General features: G+C 51.4%; 1 protein-coding gene across 1 annotated transcript in view; it reads right to left on the minus strand.

Moving 5' to 3' along the window:
- The window catches only part of CYP26B1 (cytochrome P450 family 26 subfamily B member 1), a 32,449-nt gene that overhangs the window by 6,292 nt on the left and 5,099 nt on the right, over positions 1–21,058 (minus strand). Inside the window, exons 3-4 of the mRNA XM_081207145.1 lie at positions 3,369–3,644; positions 2,217–2,372 (exon numbers count right to left, since the gene is read on the minus strand). Coding sequence (XP_081063271.1) covers positions 2,217–2,372; positions 3,369–3,644 — 432 coding nt within the window. The remainder of the gene's footprint in view (positions 1–2,216; positions 2,373–3,368; positions 3,645–21,058) is intronic.

Consider the following 21,058-nt stretch of genomic DNA (forward strand, 5'->3'; position numbering starts at 1 on the left):
TCTCTGAGGGGCTGGAGGGATTTTCATTCCCCCTATCAAAGTTTGCCTTATCCCTTGGACCGCTTTAGCCTGTGAAACTGGCACTCTTGCAGGCCCCACATAATACCCGACCCACATTTGGGAAGCACTCAGTCTTGCAGTGTGGCAGCACCTAAACCCTGGAACTCCCTGCCTATTGAGAAAAGGCAGGCAATTCATGTACAGTGGATGTTCAGGTTATGAACGTGATCCATGCAGGAAGCATATTCGCAACCCGCAGCGCCGTGTCTGCGCACACACAGGTCGTGATTTGGCGCTTCTGCGCATGTGCAAGCACTGAAACCCGGAAGTAACCCTTTCCTGTACTTCCGGGTTTGGTGCAGTGCACAAACCCGAAATCACGCAATCCGAAGCGTCTGTAACCCGAGGTATGACTGTACTCTTTTTGCTGCCTGCTTAGACAAGGCTCCCCAGACATGTAAAATGTGGATGCACGTTTTTAGTTGAATGTTTCAATGAGTTGTTTTTATGGATTTTGTTCTCTTTCTAAACTGCTTTAAGGTGGGTTTCTTTCTTTCTTTCTTTCTTTCTTTCTTTCTTTCTTTCTTTCTTAAAAAATAAATGAATCCTTTTAATTTCCCTTAAAGTTCCAACAGATTTTACACATTTTGATTGATTGATTGATTGATTGATTGAATTTATTACTTGCCCTCCCTCCCAAAGGAACCCGGAGCAGTAAACACATCAGAAACAAAACAATACAATAAAAACAGCCAGAAACAATCACCTAAATAAAAACAATTAAAAACACTTGAGCTGTTGTGGCTGATGCTGTTCAGCAGAGCAGCCATGAGACCACCAGCATCAAAAGCCCCTGAACTGAGTAGGACTGAGATGAGCTCCACCCCACCCACCCACTCAGGGCCTGTGACCCCAACCTCACCAGCCCCCCTGGAAGTGAGAAGCAACAATGGCAGCGACAGACAGCAGGGCATATCAAGAGCTGACTGATGTGCAAAGCCAGACAAGGCGCAGGGCTCCCTCTCCTAAAGAAACCATTTCTCGCGGTTGTAGTATAGGAGAGGGAAGCCCGGCCTCCCCCAGCCTGCTGCCCTCCAGGTTCTTCAGATGAGAGCATGGCTGGTGTTGACTGGAGGCTGTTGTGACTTAGCATCCAAATGACCTAGAGGTCCCCAGTCTGGAGAAGGTTGGCCAAGTTGCTATGGGAAGGCAGAGGACCCTCGTACCTACGGGACCGCCTCTCCCTGTACGCCCCTCGGAGGACCTTAAGGTCCATAAATAGCAACACCCTAGTGGCCCGGGGTCCTAAGGAAGTCAGATTAGCCTCAACCAGAGGCAGGGCCTTTTCAACACTGGCCCCAACTTGGTGGAATGCTCTGCCTCATGAGACCAGGGCCCTGCAGGATCTGATTTCTTTCCACACAGCCTGTAAGACAGAGTTGTTCCGCCTGGCCTTTGGCTTGGAATCCACTTGATCTCCTTCCCCTCTTTCCTTTTTCCTTTCTCCTTCTGTGATGGAACTCCTATTTGGGGACTTCCCTGGCTTTTTTCTGGCCCATGTAGGACTAGTCTGGATACTTCCCCTTGGTGAAGACTTGACGTTTTCATCCCCAAAAAAGTTTTTGATTTGAGTTCCCACTGAAATGAGGTTGCATTTTAATGTTGTATTTTAATCTTGTTTTCAAGTTGTATTTCAATCCATTGTTTTTATATTTTGTGTTAGCCGCCCTGAGCCCCGGTCTTGGCTGGGGAGGGCGGGGTATAAATAAAAAAATATTTATTATTATCTAAAAGTTGGGGAAATCTGGGTTTCTGCTCTGTCAACTCCAGCTCAGACTCCATGAGCCTATATGCGAGATTAATGTTCTTTGCCACAACACTATCCACTAGTTTACATTGAATTGCATTTGCCCTTTTACTGCCCATTCACTCAGAGCAACATAGGCAGCTGCTTTATGCAGAATCAGACCATTGCATCGCATCTACCTCAATATTGTCTACACTGACCGGCAGCTCTCCAGGGTTCAAGGCAAGGTTCTCTCCCACCCTACCTAGAGCTCCTTTGGAGGACTGAATCTGCATGCAGAGGAGATGCTCTGCCCCTGAACTACAGCCCTTCCCCCCAGACCATGTTGTTTTATTGCAAGAGAGGTCGTCTTTATCCTGTGCAAGAAGAAGAGCCAAGGGCTCCTTGCGGCCCCCCAGCCCCGACCCACCTTCAGTTCCTGCATGGTGAGCTCCTTGCCGTGTTCCTTGCCGCTTTCGATCAGGAGGTCCAGGGCGTCGGAGTAGTCCTTGCCCTGCGTGTTCTGCAGCTTTTCCCGGATCGCTTTCTCCAAGCTCTTCTGCAACAGCTCTCGAGCACGGATTCCCTGGAGGAAAAAGGAGGAGGTTGGAAGCCAGGAAGAGCAGCTGCCACACAGCAAAGCCCACGTCCTGCTCTCTTCTCACTCTCAGCTCCAGCCTTTCCTGGAGCATCACAGAAGTATAGCAACCAGAACCGTCTTCCCCATTGGTGTTAGTGGTTCGTTGCGCCAGGGCGCCAGCCTCTCAGGGGCGCCCTAGCGAGTAGGGGAGCTGTGCGGCTTTGCCAGCAGCCTCCCCTTTCCCTGAACGCCCGCCAGCTGCGGCCCGCTAACTATATGGCTGGTGGGCATGCAGCTTCCTTCCCAAGCCTCCTCAGGAGGAGAGCGAGCCCAAGAAGCTGCGCTGCTTCCCTCCCAAGCTTCTGCAACTGCTAAAGATGGCCCTGATCCCGGTCGTTGTCCTCCTCCTGCTTCCTGGCGAAAGACGGTGAGCAGCCTTCCCAGGCTGCCTTCTTGGGCGCCCCAATGCAAGTCCGCCAGGACGTTTTCCTGCTTGATTGCTGCCACCACACCAGGGATCGGGGCAGTGGGGGAGGCAGAGGACATTTTCCACCACCCTCTCCCTTGTTTTGGAGTTGTGGGGGTGGGCTCTCTGGAGGGATCTCTGCACCACGGCGCCAGATATGCTTAAGACGGCCCTGAGAGCAACCCCAAAATCATCTGCTGCAGCCCCCTGCAATGCAGGAATCACAGCATCAGCAGGTGAAGCGCTCAACACCTGCAGGGAGAGGGAGAGCAAACAGCCCAGCCGACCCTCCAGAATCAGAGCCATCTGCACATGCTCCAAGATGCTCTGAACACTACCTAATAGTGAGGTCAGTATATTCCCATGCTGTCTGCTCTGCCTGGTGACAGCTCTCCGGGGTCTCGGGCACAGAGACAGCTCCCCTTCCCATCGCCTGCTTAACTGGTCACTTTCATCCCAAGGATCGAACCCAGCGCCTTCTGTAGGCCATGGTGTTCTTCTTCCAAGCCACTTCTCCTGACCAAGACATCTCTTACCTTCCGGTAGCCGCTAAAAGGCAGGTCCACAGGCAAGGAGAAGACGTTCTCCATGAACTGCTGGTAGACCTCAAAGAGCTGGCTGAGGTCTTCGTCCGGGATCCGGAAGCCCAGCAAGACCCTGATGGCCATGCGGAAGGTGAGCTGCTGGGCTTCGTAGTAGACATTGATGGGATCCGGGTTGCTGCTCCATGCCCTCAAGGTGTCCTGGATCACAAGCTGGATCTTGGGCAGGTAGCTCTCCAATGCCTCGTGGCTGAAGATTTTGGAGAACACCTGAAATGGAAGGGACAGGTATATCAGGAAAACACCAGGGGAAACTTTCTGATAATTCAACAGTGGAACAGACATTGTTCCTTGGCTGCCATTGGGCACAGGCAGGAATCACTGGCCCAGTTACACAGCTCCCCTACAAAGGAAGGTTGCAGGGTTTGGGCAAAGGCAAGTCGGAGGCAACATTGGAGAAGTTCATAAAATTATGTGCAGCATGGGAAATGTGGATAGAGAGAAAATGCTTTCTCCCTCTCTCATAACTCTTGGACTCATGGGCGGCCAATGAAGTTGACAGATTCAGGAGGGACAAAAGAAAGTCCTTCTTCACTCAGTGCCAAGTTAATCTATGGAACTCTCTCCCACAGGATGCCTTTGAAAAAGAATTAGAGAAATTCATGGAGGAGAGGTCTATGGATGGTCACTAGCCATGATGGCGAATGTTCTGCCTTCACAGTTGGCAACAGCAGTAATGCTTCTGAATACCAGAGCCCTGGCACAGCGAAATGTCTTGGACCAGCCTTGCCACCCCATTGGCAAGGAGTGGAGGGAATGGCATTGATGACCCAGATAAATGAACACCAAGAAAGGATGGCTAAGATACTTATTCACACAGCACAAACTATGGAACTTGCATGAGAACATCAAAAGAGCATCTGCTGGACCAGCCCAAAGCCCATGGAGCCCAGCATCCTGTTCTCAGAGTGGCCAACTAAATGCCGGTGGGAAACCAGGGAGCAGAACATGCGCACAAGAGCAGGATTCTCTCCTCGCATGGATCCAGCAAATGGCATTCAGAAGCCTTGCTGCCTCCAACTGTGGAGGGCAAAGCGCAGCCACCTTTGCTAGGAGCCATCGACAGACACCTCCTTCTAAAGATGGCTTTAAAGGAGGATTCAACAAGCTCATGGAGGCCACTCCTTTCCTGATGAGAAAGGAAAAAGGAAAGGGAGGAGGGGATCAAGTTGATTCCAAGCCAAAAGCCAGGCGGAACAACTCTGTCTTACAGGCCCTGTGGAAAGAAATCAGATCCCGCAGGGCCCTGGTCTCATGAGACAGAGCGTTCCACCAGGCCGGGGCCACCACTGAAAAGGCCCTGGCTCTGGTTGAGGCTCATCTGACTTCCTCAGAGCCGGGACCTCTATGGTGTTGCTATTTATGGACCTTAAGAGCCATTAGCCTGATCCTGCAGGCTCTTCTGATCTCCGTCAAGGCTCCCCTGGCCTCTCTCTTGCAGCCGGCAGTCTCTCCAGCCCTGATATTTATGTTCTGCCCTGCGTTGCCTCTCTCGCCCTCCCTCCGCCCTGAATCCTGGGCGGAAGGAGAATGTTTGCTTACTTTTTATTAACTGACATGTGCGACGCTGCTGCTGCCACCGCCGTGATCTGGGCCCCCCAGCTCCAGTAGCAGCGGGGAGCACGCGCCAAGGTAAAGCTCAGGCGGTCCTGTGCGATGCAGCCGTCTCCAGGAATCTGGCTCGTGTCAAGGAGGACTTGCGAGGTGGGGGGTTGGGGATTTGGGAAGGCAGAGCAAGCAAAGACCTCTCCGCTTGCAGGGCTGGAGAGATCCTTGCTCCAAGAGCCTCGCTTTGCAAGCTGCGTGGGAGAGAGAATTCCCTCCCCAAGCCACGCACACAGATCTGTTCAGCCACTGAGATCTGCCCAGGAAAAGGAACTGTTTCTTGGACGCAGCTCTGCCCTGCCACGGCACGGGGCGCCTTCTGCTCTGGTTTTGTTTAGTCAAATAACAGCCCCCGATTTTTAATGGCCTTTGCCTCAGCGCCAGCAATTCCTGCTTCATAAGGAGGGCTAAGACTGACTCGCTAGGCGTTCCTAGGTGGGACGGGCAGAACACCAGATTTAGGGCAGTCTGGGGACGCCAAGCCCAGGGGGCAGTAAAGAATTATATATTTATACAGGTACCTACTGCGAAGATCCTTAAGAAAGCAACTGTACCAAAAGGAATTACAGTGAACGCTCGGGTTGCAAACGTGATCCATGCGGGATGCACATTCACAACCCGCAGCGGCGCATCTGTGCACACGCAGGTTGCAATTCAGCGCTTCTGCGCATGTGCAAAGCGCGATTTAGCACTTCTGTGCATGCACAACCGCCGAAACCCGGAAGTAACTCATTCCAGTACTTCCAGGTTTCGGTGGTCCATAACCCAAAAAAACGCAACCTGAAGCGTCTGTAACCCAAGGTATGACTGTATTGTGAATGTGAACATAAATATTTGGGGGGACGTCAAATTTTGTCCTCACTTAGGGGTCTATATTACCCAAGTCCTGGTGGGAGGCATAAGTTCCCCTGGATTAGAAATGAACAAACAGCAAAACGGAATCTGTTCTGGGATCTCAGGCCAGAGTTTGACCTTCTCCAAAAGGGACACAAAATGTCCCACCAGCAGGATCAGAGCTCAGGAGTCCTCTCTGCTCCTGCTGAGCTTTCCAGCAACTGCTTTTCAGAAACATTGCTGCCTTTGGCTGTGGAGAAAGGACAGGAACAGATGGTGGCCTAGGTGGGCCTGATCCAGCAGCCTCTTACGGTCTCCCTGTAGGAAAGGAAGCCTGCCAAGAGGAAAGGCGAAGAGGTGCAGGTGGTCAGCCACATTTCGGTTTCCTCTTTTTATTCATTTCCAATATTTAAATGTAAAGGTAAAGGGACCCCTGACCATTAGGTCCAGTCACGGACGGCTCTGGGGTTGCGCACTCATCTCACTTTATTGGCCGAGGGAGCCGGCATACAGCTTCCGGGTCATATGGCCAGCATGACTAAGCCACTTCTGGCGAACCAGAGCAGCGCACGGAAATGCCGTTTACCTTCCCACCAGAGCGGTACCTATTTATCTACTTGCACTTTGACGTGCTTTCAAACTGCTAGGTTGGCAGGAGCAGGGACCGAGCAATGGGAGCTCACCCCGTCGCGGGGATTCGAACCACCGACCTTCTGATCGGCAAATCCTAGGCTCTGTGGTTTAACCCACAGTGCCACCTGCGTCTATATACCACCTAATGGCAGAAGTCCTCTGGGTAGCTCAGCAGGGAAACGGAAGCCCACGAGAGGTCTGGGCTGCACTGCATCAGAGGAAGCTACTGCATACAGAGTCAGACCATTGGCTCCACCTGCTAGGTATCGCTGGCTCCGACTGGCAGCAGTGCCTCTCTGGGAGTTTGGGCAGGGAGGGTCTCCCAGACCTATGTGGAGAGGCAGGCAGGGATTGTACCTGCGGTACCCTGATTTCCAAGCAAATGCTGACTACCGAGCTGCAGCCTGTCCCCCTAAGAGGGTCCTTCCCCTCTCAGCAGATCGGGGTAAAAATGGGGGCTGTGCCAGAGTCCCTCCTCTCCCTCTTCCTTCCTCGAACCCCCTTGCAGGGCTCTGAAAAACCATCCCACTGTGGAAATCCCAAAAGGCTCTCTGCATTCCCCTCTTACCTGCGTACATTAATACCCCTGCGCCCTCTAGTGAGCAATTGCAGAATAACTCTTCCTATTCCCCCCCCCCCACTGCACCCCCACCCCAACAGGCCACCCGCTGCCTTCTAGACTGCACAGGTGTCCTGGGAATTGCAGAGACCTGACCAGTGGAGCGGAGATGAAAGAACAGGGAGACATGTCCAAACCGTGCCCTCTGCTTCTGCAAGGCCACCCATTGACACCTGAAGATAAATACTGGCAGAGGGGGAACGACGCTATTGCTAAGTGGTCAGTGTGTGGGGGGGGGGAGATGTTCACAAAAATTGAACCTTTCTTTAGCAAAAATAATCAAGGATCCGGATTGTATGCACCACGCAGCAATCGAGTCTTTAATCTATCATGCAAAGCGACCACAAAGGCGATAACTGGCTGGGTCTCTCCACAATCGAAAGGGAGTCTTCTGCAAATGCGAAGAAGAGATTGCAGGATCAGGCCAGTGGCCCATCTAGGCCAGCTTCCTGTGCTCACAGGGGCCAACCAGATGCCTGCAGAAATCCAGCAAGCAAGATTTGAGTACAAGAGCGACATTCTCCCATCCGGTGGTTTCCAGACCTGGGATTCAGAAGCATCTCTGCACCTAACTGTGGAGGCCAAGCAGAGCTAGGAGCCCATCAAGAGTCCTCTTCTCCTCCATGAATTTGTCTAATCCTCTTTTAAGGCCAACAAAGTCAGTGGCCGTCACTGTCTCCTGCACAGGCGAGTTCCACAGATGAACTATGCACTGCACAATAAATGACTTTATCCGTCCTGAGCCTTGCAACCAATAATTAAACAAGCATCTGCTTGGCAGGGAAGCTGGTCACTTAGACCCACCCAGAGGTTCTCCTCTGCCACCCACCCACCCCACCTTGCCCCCCGTGACCTTGTGAGACTGTGCTTCGTTCCCTCCCCACATTTCCCTGCTACCTGGGAGACGGCGACAGAGGTGGTCTTGCCCCAGACTTGCTCAGGGGAAGCTAAGTAACATCACACACGTTGTGGTAGGGCTGGGATCCATTTCACATGGAACGCTGCGCTGAACTCTATAACTAAACCAACCCTGGAGCCACTCGGCAGGAATGTCTGAAATCCGGGAGCTTTTGAAGTTGTAGAATCGGTTGTTAATTATTATGTCTCCGAGTGCAGAAATTGCACAGAGACGGTGATATTTTTATACGCCCGCTGGAGACACTCTATCCGAGTTTTCTGGAGTGACGTTAGACAAAGGTCTCTTGACATTGAAGGAGTTTCAGTCCCCTTGGACTCTCCCGACAACGTCTTTTACATGTCAGCTAGGGTGGCAGGGCCAGCTTACGGCGGTGATCCTTTTAGAGGCAGGACGTAATGGTTACCCCAAGACATTTTACTGCCCATGCAGCTGGACCACATGCTCCCAGAGCAGCGCATAAGGAAAAGATGCTGTGGTGTGGCCCTTCCTCATAAACAGCCACCCGCTTTCTGAAATTCTCATCCCGAAGATGCCTCTGGGATCATACTGGGGAGGCGCTTGGGGGTGACAAAATGTTTTCGCTCAGCCCTGCAGCCCAATCCTTGCACTCACGAATCCAGCTACACAAAGGGTGCGGCTTATTGTAATGCATAATTTTAATCATCTGACAGCTAAGACTCTTTTTTTATGGGTGTGTGTTCAAAACCCTTTGGAATAGATCCACATGTTTTCAGAATTCATTTCATAAGTATGGCAAGCATCATAAAATCATGGAATTGTAGAGTTGGAAGAAATTCTCGGGGTCATCTAGTCCAACTGCCTGCAATGCAGAAGAAGGAACTCAATGCACTAAACCTAGGAAACCTATAACATTTATTCAAAGTCATGGTCATTTGGTATTGGCAATTTTTTTGGTGGAGGGTTGTAATTTGAGTGGTGGTCTTTGTGGGCGGAGGGGGAGAGGACAAATCCTGGGTCTTAATTGTTTTGTTTTGTTTTGTTTTGTTTTTGCTGTGCTGTGGAGCTCCTGCCACTCCCTTTATTAAAACTTTTTAAAAAATAAAGATTAGAAAAGGATGTTTACAGGGTACCTTGCAAAGTGCATGTTCCCTGCAAGGCACCTGCCACCTTCCTTTGTCCAGAGACATCTATGGGTCGACACCAGCATCCCCAAATCTGATGCAAATTTGTGCAATAAGTCTGTGCCCCAAATTCTCCCCCACTGGAAAGGGAGAAGGCCAACAATAAAAGGGGGGGCCTGGAATAATAGTAGTAGTAGCAGTAGTAGTAGTAGTAGTAGTAGTAGTAGTAGTAATAATAATAATAATAATAATAATAATAATAATAATAATAATTTGTTATTTATACCCCACCCATCTGGCTGAGTTTCCCCAGCCACTCTGGGCGGCTTCCAATTGAATGTTAAAAACAATACAGCATTAAATATTAAAAACTTCCCTAAACAGGGCTGCCTTCAGATGTCTTTTAAAGATAAGATAGCTGCTTATTTCCTTCACATCTGAAGGGAGGGTGTTCCACAGGGCGGGCGCCACTACTGAGAAGGCCCTGGTGGAAGATAAATTAATGGTGCAATCCTGCTAAGTATGTTTAATCAGACATTGATCCCTTTGAACTCAATTGTATTTTGCACCCTGGGAAGTGAACTTAGATCTGCAACCCCAAAACTCTTTTCCTGGTAGCACCGGTGTGAAGCCGTCCAGACTGGAACATTCTGGAGGCTGGAACAATGCAAGAGCCCTGCAGGATCAGGCCCAGGGGGGGGGGCCACCCAGTCCAGCATCCTGTTGTCACAGCAGCCAACCATATGCAAACAGGATTCGAACTCCATGAATTGGTCCCATCCTCTTTTGATGCCCTAATATGCTTTTTGCGGGACAGTGATGTTCAGTGCAAAAGGGGGCAGCTCTTTAAAGAGGAGAGACGCCTTTGCCAGTCTCCTGAGGCTCCTTGCGGCTGCCAACACCAGAAGCCGCTTGCTCCAAAGAGGAGCTGAATGATCTCGACTCTGAACGTCCAACCGAGCCACCGAGTGGAATGAAAACAGGATATTTCAAGCTTTATGGTTTTCCTTAGGCAGAACATTCTTGCACCGGTGTCTCGGCGGCAGGATGTACAGTGCGCTCCAGGTATGTGCGACACAAGAGTCTTTGCTGGGAACCTCGGAGCCTCCCTCTTGTTTGGCTGGTTTTTTTCTGGGTCGGGGTGGCGGGGGGGGGGAGGGAGAAAGGGGAGACCTCCGGGTGACCTTTGGGTGGAGAGTAAATTTCAGATCGAGACTGGCACCACACAAATCCCCGGCTGCAGTTGCCAGATACAATCTTCCTGCAAATATTCAGCCCCCGTTCTATACAATTGCAGCAGAGGGAAGCTTTCTTAAGTGGAAACATCAAACGAAAGTCAACACCAGGCCTGTTTACGTGATCAGCTGCCCTCCGACAACAACTGAACTCGCTTCAACTTCCAAGTTGTTTGCATGCCGAAGGGGTGAATCCAGGTTTTGAGGGAGCCAAGAGGAAATCAGCTGCCCATGGCAAGGCCGAGCGCTCTTGACTCGCCTCTCTTTCATCCTGGGATGTGAGATCCAAGGGATGAACAGCAGCAGGGCTGTGAGCACTACCGGGTAGAGCTTACAGGTTCCAAGGGAGCCCCACTGGGTGGTACCCTGGAAGAGTGCCTGGATATGCTTCCAGCATCCCCCAGAGCCCACAACGGACAACACACTGAAATTGAGCCAGGGATGTACTGCTGCAGCACAAAAGACTAATGAGACTTATTTGCACATGCTTTCTGTCCACAGCTCAGGAGATCACAGCACTGATCTCACTGTTACCAATATGGTGGTGCCAGGCTGCCAGGCTACTGTTTTGCGGGCCAGGTTTCCAAAAATATGTTGACAAATTGGAGGATTAAGAGGATGATGAGGCCCCAGTCTGCAGAGTGGCCTTCCTGTGTGGGCTGGCTTATCACTTTCAGTGCACATCTGAGCCACGCGGCACATAATGCACCACAGTTCAGTTGCACACCAGTGACACCCTGGTGGAAAAGCCACACAGGAGGACCCACACGGCCTGCAGCTGGGCACCATCTCAGCCCTGAAGGCTCAGTTCTAGATTCAACTCTGTGCAATACTGCACCAATTCTCAAAGTAAAGAGTGCCAGTGTGGTGAAGTGGTTCATGTGTTGTGCTAGGAAGTGGGAGAGACCAGGGTTCGAATCCCCACCCGGCCATGAAGCTCAGTGGGTGACCTTTGGCCAGCAGCAGCCTCTCAGTCTAACCTACCTCACAGGGCTGTTGTGGGGATGGGGAGAGGCATGCATACACCACCTGAGTTCCTCAGAGGGAAAAGGTGTATACATGGCAAAAGATAAAATAAACCCCAGGGCCTTTGATTCAATTCCCTCCTACTTTGTAGCAGCAGCAGCAGAAATCAGCCCCATCATTTCTATTTTATGAGTGTGAAATTTCAGTGCGCAAACCCTGGCCTTTTATTGTCTTACTAGCCATGCTCTTTTAAATGTGTCTTCAACATTTCATCTCCTTTAGGAATGATTTATTTCAAAACGTTTAAGATAAAAAGATCACTCTTGCAACATTAAATGTATATTCTATACTTGAACTTGGGTTTTAAAAAAACGTATTTAAGCTAACGCTTTAGTTTCCTGTTATTTTATACTGCTTTGAATGAATATATTGCATTTGATTCTCCTTCTGCAATTTTAATTATTACTTTGGAATGACTTATTTGATATTTCGATGTGGCTTGTATATCGCTTTGAGATCTGTTTCCTTTAAAATATGAAGCGGCGTGGAAACGAATAATAATAACTGCACCCATATTTGTTTTTTCCCATGGAGAGAGCAGGTCCAGGGGCGCACTCCCTGGTGCGCCCAAATGTGCTCCTCCGTTAAAACGAGTAAAACAAATCAAACGAGCACAATTCCTAGGACCTGTTTGGAGAGTTCCCAGGCACTCCGAATTGGGCAACCCTCTGCAGTAAATGTATGAGGAAAGGGGGCCTGTGCTAAGCTTTTGGATATGTCCGAAGGAACAGACAGGACAAGTGCTCAAAACATAAACCCCAAACAATGTCCTTCAATCAGTGAGGGCAGATTCAGGCTCCTCCCCCCCCCCAGTAGCAGCGAGGAACCCAGACTCTGAAAGCGCTTTGTCCTCCTCCTCCTCACACACAGGCAAGCTCCAAAGCCGCATCCACACAGCGCTTGCGCCGAGGCCTCCAGCCCTGGCCGCTGCTCAAGACAGGATACCCGAATTGATGGTTCAGTGGCCTTGCAAATCTTACATGCCGGTATTTTTGGCTGCTGGGGCCGCGATCGCAAGCAGGAGAGCATGTCTCGGGAGTCTGCCAGCTCCAGCGGAACAGAAAACAAAGAGAGGGCTCCCTGGCCTTGCACTTGGCCCAGGAGACGGGGCGGGGAGTGGGGAGAGAGGAGAGAGGAGGAGGAAGGGAAAAAACGCTCTCCAAAAACAGCTTTTTCAGCTGCCGCTTGGCACCCTGCGAGTCAGGCAAGAGAGGCGGAATCGCTGATCTTTCTTTCTTTCCAAAGCCATGCACAGGAGCGCAGTTTGAGCCCCAGCCTTGAATGGGATGCCCAAACCATGGTATTGTGGAGCTGGGGCCCCCCAAAGGTCATCTAGTCCAACCCCTGACATGCAGGATTCACAGCTGAATGGGTGGGGCTAGAGCACTAGATGCTCTTAAGGCCAGCAGAAGGCATTGCACAGAGGAGGGGTGCTACACTTTGGAGAACATTGGCAAACTCCAGGCGCAGGGGAGGGGGAGCAAAGACAGCCTGAGGGCCATGTGCCCTCCTGAACAACTTTTCAAGGGCTGCATACTCAAGGTGGATGGTTTGGGATGCAAGGAGCAAAAGCAAGAGGGGCCGAGAGACAAGTGTTTGTTGTTGCCTCAGCACCCACCCATAGGGTACCCACATTCCAGCCAGGCAGACCCGTCTGTGCTCACACCCCTCTCTGTCTTATCATAGAACTGGAGAGTTGGAGGGGACCTCAGGGGTCATCCAGTCCAACCCCCTGCAGTGCAGGGATCGCAGCTAAATCACACATGACAGGTGGCCATCACAGCTGTGCTTACAAGGAAGGAGAGTCCGCAAGGCATCATTAGGGTTCAAGGGCTCCTCCCAGCCAGTCAAAAGGGCTGGAGGAGGCCACGGGGGGGGGGGTGAGAGTCCAGACAGAGAGAGCCCAGAAATGGAAGCAAGAAGAAATTCCAACGAAAGAAGAATGGCAGACGAAATTAATGGACTATGCAGAATTGGACAAAATGACAGGAAGGATTCGAAACCTGCGGGACCAGAGATTGACAGAAAATTGGAAGAAGTATATGAATTATTTGAAGAGCAACTGTCATCAACAAATTACGCTAGTAGGACTACAATAAGTTTTGTAAGGAGAAATATACGAAGTGTTACAAAGTAGAAAAAGATAGAGATATTGGTTATGATTTTGAAATGTAATAGGGAAAATAAGAAATGCATACTAAGAGATTAGATTGGAAAATTTTCAGACAGGACTGATGGAAATCAAAAAAATGAATAAGATGTAAAAGTATGTTTAATTAATGTTGAAGAAGTGTGCATGCACACAAAGTGTGCATGCACACGAAGAAGGTATCTGAAGAAGTGTGCATGCACACGAAAGCTTATACCTAGAACTAACTTAGTTGGTCTTTAAGGTGCTACAGGAAGGAATTTTTTTATAATGTTGAAAATGGTATGTTAAAAAAACTAATAAAAATTTATATATATATATAAAAAGAGAGTCCAGACAGAGAGGTTTGGGTGGGCACATTTGGCCCCTGGAAAAGAGCCGAGAGTAGAAAGTCAGTGTGGCATCGCAGTTAAGAGTCTTGGACTACGGCTGTGGTGACCCGAGTTCAAATCCCCAGTCAGCCAGCAAGCTCAATGGGTGACTTTGGGCCAGCCAAGCTCTCTCAGCCCAGCCTAGTTGTGAAGAAGAATGGAGAGGGCAGAGAAGGGTGGGGAAAAGGAAGGGTGCAGCCTGAGCAGATGACAACGCTCTGTGCAAAAAGAATACGACTAAGGCTACATTGCAGGGGGGCAGGACTAGATGACGCCCCCAACTCTACAAAATCCTATAATGTGAATAAATTGCTGCAACACATCGCTTACTTCCTGGGGGGGGGGGTAGGCAAAAGCGGTGCATTGCAGCAGGAGGAATACCAGGAAGAATGGATGAAATTTAAAGACAAATTAGCTAAATATGTTAAGATAATTTAATTGGAAAAGCTTGCAAATATTAGATAGGCTTAGGGTATAAATATGTAAGGATAAGATTCAAGATGTTTAAAGTTAAATTAGAAAGAATGAAAGATGTTAAGTGATCAAGTTTATTTTTTCAGAAAATCGGTTTTGGAAAACTGTTAAAATGAAATCTAATGAAATTCAACCAAGGGGATTTGAGGAAGTCACTTAATAATGTTACCAAGATTTAAACAGGATGTATGTATGTATGTATGTTTTGATTTTTTGAAAATCAATAAAAAAATTTGGGGGAAAAGGTTACTTTGCATACAGTATTCTGGGCAAGAAGCTACGCGGAGCAGGGAAGGATGTGCACACTGAGCTCTCCACCCCTTATTTCAGAGGGACTCCTGCAGGATCGGGGCCATCGCCTGCTTGGCCTTTGGAATGTGCAGGGAGGGGAGGGAGCTCCCCTTCCTTCAGTCACCAGCCTGATCAGCCCTGAGGCAGAGAAGGAGAGGCTTGAGAAGGGCAGGGGTGGGGCAGCTGCATAGCATGGAGCACGTCCTTCAAAGGCCAGGCAGGCAGGCGTAGCAGGAGCACCAGTGCGCGGCGGGAGGCCCCCCTGACACCTGGACACATGAGGCTCACCTGACCCTGGCAATCTGGAAGTGCCATAATTAAAGGGCAGCCCCGGAGAGGCAGAACCCATTCTCTCCCCCAAAGGAAACGGTTCCAGCTGGAGGGTGAGGCCCCTGGCACCAAGGCTGCCTCTGGCTGAAAGGGACCCCTCTGCTGAAATCACACAGAAGCAATCTCCGGAGAGAGGCATTGCAGAAAGAACCTTTCGGCTGAGCCCCCTGATGGGCTGCATCCTTCTGCCATTTATTTCCCCCTTTTCTGCAGCAAAGAATACCCCACGAAGCTGGATGTTGGAAGATTCAAGGCAGAGAAGAAAGAAAATGCTTCTGCATAATCTGCGGAACTCCCTCCCACAGGAGGCAGTTAATGGGCGCCGACTTTAAAAGAGGATTAGGCAAATTCCTGGAAGAGGATACGGTATAAATGGCTCCTAGCCAGGGTGGCTCTGGTTCGCCCCTGTGAGAATAGGATGCTGGACCTGATGGGCATTGGCCTCATCCAGCAGGCTCTTCCACCAATGACAACACTTTGGAGGTCCCAGGTCACAAGGTGGTTAGATTGGTCTCAACTAGGGCCAGGGCTGGACCATAGTGAAGTGAGAGCTGGACCATCACGAAGGCTGATGGCTGAAGAATCGATGCTTTTGAATTCTGGTGCTGGAGGAGACTCTGGAGAGTCCCATGGACTGCAAGATCATCAAACCTCTCCATTCTGAAGGAAATCAGCCCTGAGTGCTCACTGGAAGGACAGATCCTGAAGCTGAGGCTCCAAGACTTTGGCCACCTCCTGAGAAGAGAAGACTCCCTGGAAAAGACCCTGATGTTGGGAAAGATGGAGGGCAGAAGGAGAAGGGGACGACAGAGATGGTGGGACAGTGTTCTTGAAGAGACCAGCATGAGTTTGAGGCAGTGGAAGACAGGAGGGCCTGGCGTGCTCTGGTCCAGGGGGTCACAAATAGCCGGGCACGACTAAATGACTAAACAACAACAGGGCCAGGGCCTTTTCAGTACTGGCCCCGACTTGGTGGAACGCTCTGTCCCAAGAGACTAGGGCCCTGCAGGACTTGACATCTTTCCGCAGGGCCTGCAAGACAGAGCTGTTCCGCCTGGCCTTTGGTTTGGACTCAGTCTGACTCTTATGTTTCCCTCCCCTTATGGTTTTATCTATGGGCTACTTTTAAAATGAGGCTGCATTTTAAATTGCATTTTAACCTGTATTTTAAATTGGGGTTTTTTCCCTATTATGTTTTTACTGCAATTTTACTGGTGTTAGCCACCCTGAGCCCGGCTCTGGCCAGGGAGGGTGGGGTATAAATAAAATGCAGCATTATTATTATTATTATTATTATTATTATTATTATTATTATTATTATTATTACCTGGAGAACGTACCTTCTTCCATGGCAGCCTCACCTGCACGGGGTCTTGGCCACAAAGCCAAGAACATTTTGCACATGCCCAGAGATGCGGGTTTCAAAACCCACAGCTGAGCGTAACCGCTGAGACAGAAAACTGTCCAAGTAATTTCACAGCAACTATGAGAACCACCCACCCACCTTGAAGTCGGAGGACGTGGAGGGGGCTCCCAGTTCAAGCTGCCCCCATGACGTCCTCCACCTACTGAGATTTGGGAAATGCGTGTTGTTGGTGCAGAGGGGGCGAGTGGGAAGGAGCCTCTCTCTGTTCCAGAGGCAAAGCAGAAAAATATTTAGATGTACCTGAAAGCCATTTCCGGTCTGTCCTGCCTTGCGCAGGAGTCCTGAATAGGAAACTGGAGGGGGCTGAAATTGAAGGGCGCTCCCTTCCTGCCATTGGCAGAGGGGCACACCCTGTTCCCAGCCCTCCTTCCCTAACAAGACAGCCACTCTCAGAAGCAGCAATGGCAGGCCTGCAGCCCAGAGGCCTGGAGGCCATTGCTGCATCGCAGCATTTCGGAGACAGGGGCCCATTCAGCGGAGGGGGCGAGATGGGGGTGGGAGGCAATTTGCCCCACTGTCACCCACAGCTGTTTCCAAAGTTCCAGCACCTTAGCACAGCTAAGCAGGGTCTGTTGTGGGGTTTCAGGAGATGGGAGCCTGGGGCGAGGAGGAGAGCAGAAAACAGACCTGTCCCAAATTAAACCCAAAGGGCACTCAAAGGCACCCTCCTGTTACGGAAAGGCCATCTCTCCATCATGACCCACGAACCCAACAAGATGGGTGGGGTATTATTAAAGGGACCCCTGACCATTAGGTCCAATTGGGGACGACTCTGGGGTTGCGGCGCTCATCTCACTTTATTGACCGAGGGAGCCGGCGTACAGCTTCCGGGTCATGTGGCCAGCAGGACTAAGCCGCTTCTGGCGAACCAGAGCAGCGCACGGAAACGCCATTTACCTTCCCGCCGGAGCGGTACCTATTTATCTACTTGCACTTTGACGTGCTTTCAAACTGCTAGGTTGGCAGGAGAAGGGACCGAGCAACGGGAGCTCACCTCGTTGCGGGGATTCGAACCGCCGACCTTCTGATCGGCAAGTCCTAGGCTCTGTGATTTAACCCAGAGCACCACCCGCGTTCCAGGGTATTACTATTATTATTATTATTATTATTATTATTATTATTATTATTATTATTATTATTATTATTGACACAGTCTCATAAGAATGGAAGAAGTGTGTGGTGGCTCAGTGTTCTGATCTCACAGAGGCCAAGCAGATCTCCGTGGAAAACCTACAAGCAGGATTCGAACCCAAGAACAACCCCCCTCTGGTTTCCAGCAACTGCGATTCAGAGGCATCGCTGCCTCCAAATGTGGAGGCAAAGCGTAGATAGTCATTGCAGCTGGCAGCCATCCATAGCCCTCTCCATCAGTTTGTCCAATCCTCTCTCTTTTTTGACAGCCTCCTGAGTGAGGGAGTTCCAGAGTTTAACTATACACCACACCAAGAAAAGCATGGTCGTCTTTGAAACGGGATTTTTGAATTCTTGTGAGCTGCTGGGACACACCAAGGAAGAGGCAGCATCACATAGTGGTTACAGTGTTGTGCTAGGGCCTGGGAGGCCAGAGCTCCAATCCCCCCCCCCTTGACCACAAAGCGCACTGGATGGCCTTGGGCCAACTGCCAACTCTCCGTCCTACCTTACAGGGATGTTGTGGGGACTAGGACCTGGGAGACCCGGGTTCAAATCCTGCCTCTGCCACAAGGCTCAATGAGTGACGTTGGGCCAGTTGCAACCTCTGGGGCTTAAATGGGGGGGGGGGCGCATGAACAAACCCTTAGCTCCTTGGAGAAAAAGGTGAGATATAAATGCAATCAATAAACCTCACTGGGCCGGACGACCCCCCCCCCCCCCAATGCCTGGCTTCTGCTAACCTGGCGCCCTTCAGCCGCTTAGTGTGAAACGGGCAGAGGGCATCCCGTCGGAGAAGCCTGCGCGTCTATAGGTCCCAGGTCCGAGGGTGCCCTTCTAGTTGCGGGGAGCCGTCGAGCGGCGCGGTGGTCCCGCCTGGGGCATCGCCCTTTTAAGGCTGGAGCCGCCGCCGCGCCGCCGCGCCTTCCAGGTTACTACAGTTCAACTTCCCCACGTGCCGCCTGGAAGGGGCGGCCGGAGCCGGGGAGATTCCCGGCCTCGCCGACGGAGGGAGGCAGCCAGGGGCGGAGCCGCCGCCGCCGCCCGCCCTTCAGCAGGAGGACACCCGAAAGCCATTAAGCCCGCGGACGGCTCCCCCGACGGCAGCCCAGACAGCCTCGCCGCGGGGGTCGGCGGGCCGGGGGCGCCTGCGCCTCGACGGAGCCACCGGGCCGGAGAACGACGAAGCCCACCCCCCCACCCTTGCAGAGCCCCGGTGGCAAAAGCCCCCCCCGACGGCCAGCAAAAGGTTCCGGGGCTTAAGTAGCACTGCCTGGGAACGCCCGCTCGGCTGCCCGTCTCAAAGGCACGGTCCGCTTCCCTGCGAGCCAGCCTTTCCTGGGGAAAGCGCTCTGTACGTGCTCAGGGGCTCCCGCTCACGAATACAGGGTACCCGCTTCAAACTAGCTTTTCCGGCGGGACGCGCAGATCACGGGATTTTATCGTGGAGCCCTGGGGAGGGTCCGCGAGGGTCTCCCAGAAGCGCGACTGAAGCCCCCCGACGGGCAGGCGACCTCGCAACCCTTTGCTGCGGAAGAAGCTTGCCGCGAACCTGCGCGCATTGCTTGCTCGCGAGTAAAACCTCACAGAGTGGCTTACGGGACGGTGGCCGCGCGCCAAGCGACTCGACGGCGACCGGAGGAGGGGAGGAAAGAGTTCTCCGTGGGGGAGGGGGTGCCACGTGTGAATGCGCTGCCTGACATTCCCCTCGCCCACTACCGTGTCAAGTCAGCGGAGCCAACCGACGTTCGTCCGCAACACGTGGCTAAGCGGCGGCGGCGGCGGAGTCCCATCGCCCCTTTAAATTCCTCAAAGGCCGCCGCGTCTAATGTTGAGACACCGGGCGGGGGGGGGGGGTTGGAAGAGAAAGAGGAAGCCCACGTGCGGCGGGCGAAGGGGAGGGGGCAGAACCGCAGCCCGCAAAGCATTGGGGAGGGGGGGGCGTTAGAAGATGACGTCGGATGGAAGACCCCCCCACACACACACACCCCGAAATGCCCACGCAAAAGGAACCCCACCACCGACAGAGCTCGCTGCCACAGTTACTGTTGGGTGGGGGGCAACCCTCATCCCCCACATCAACAGACCAGCCTCACCACGCGAGCTCCAAATGCCCCCCTTCTCCTCGGATGCAGACACCCCCTGAACTCAGCCTTCCCCAAGGGGGGGGGCTTGAACTACAACTCCCACCAGCCCTCAGGTGCCTAAGGAGGAACCGGCCTCTAGCCGCACGGAGAGGCGGGCGCACTCTGCACATGCACAGACGCTCCAAAGTGGTGGGTCAAGAGAACACTCCCTGCTTCTTCCAAAATCCAGACTGGGGCGACCTCTTCGTTCAGCCAACCCAAATGTCCCCCGAACTCTTCTCCGGCCAGATGGGAAACGGGGCTACGGGGGGCTGCGAAATGAATTTTGGGCACCTTCTCCGTGCCAGCCCCCTGTTTTGCCGCCTCCTTCGCTGGCTCTGCTTCCCCTCCAGCCTGGCAGGAGGAGAGTTCAGGACAACTCCAAACCTCACAGGCGGTGTTACGATATTTTTGGTCAGCCTAACAAAAGATGCATTTTGGAATTTTTTTTGTAATTGGCCAGCGCAGCTAACTTAACTTTCTGGTTGCCTTGGAAAAGGCTCCCTTTACAACTCTAAGCAGGTAAGGCGGAGGGGGGCGGGGGGGGGCTGCAGCTTTGCAGCAGAGCTAAGTTTTGAACTTGCTCCAGAAATAAGCCCATCCTTATTTTATCGTGGTCACGGGGCACCTTAGATTGGAAGTGATCTCTCTGGCTGCATCTCAACATTCTAGCTGGAATCTCCCTCCGCTAAGGCAGGGATTCTCAAAAAAAAAAGTTCTCTGGGCCAGCCACACTTTCGGAATAAAAATTTGCTCGTGCCACACCATTTTTTGTTATTATTATTGATAAGAAATACATTGCGGGGAGGAGAGAAACAATAGCCAGTGCTTGGTTTTGAAAACTCTGCAAATAAAAATACTTTATTTTGATACTATACTGCACAATGCTACACTGGAATGTTTCAGTGTTTCTTTGATTGCCCTTGAATCTTCCTGCCACACTTGGCATCCTTTCCTGCCACACCCTTTGAGACCCACTGTGCTAAGGGATAATAATAATTATTATTAATAAGTGCTTTTTTTAGGGGATATTCAAGGGCACGCAGCACCAGCACCTCTTTTCGTTGTTAAAAAGTGCTGCACTTAACTGTAACAACTTCAAAAAAGCACTGATAACAATAATAATTTTATTATTTGTACCGCACCCTTCTGAATGGGTTGCCCCAGCCCCTCTGGGCGGCTTCCAACATCTATAAAAACAAAGCACAACATTGCACATTAAAAGCTTCCTTATGCGGGGCTGCTTTCAGGTGTCTTCTAAAGGTTGTATAGTTCCTCATTTCCTCGATTGGAGGGTGTTCCACAGGGTGGGTGCCACCACCGAGAAGGCCCTATGCCTAGATGATTTAGTTGTGATTCCTGCATTGCAGGGA

Source organism: Podarcis bocagei, assembly GCF_964188305.1.
Source record: "Podarcis bocagei genome assembly, chromosome: 9".
Classification (NCBI taxonomy): Eukaryota; Metazoa; Chordata; class Lepidosauria; order Squamata; family Lacertidae; genus Podarcis; species Podarcis bocagei.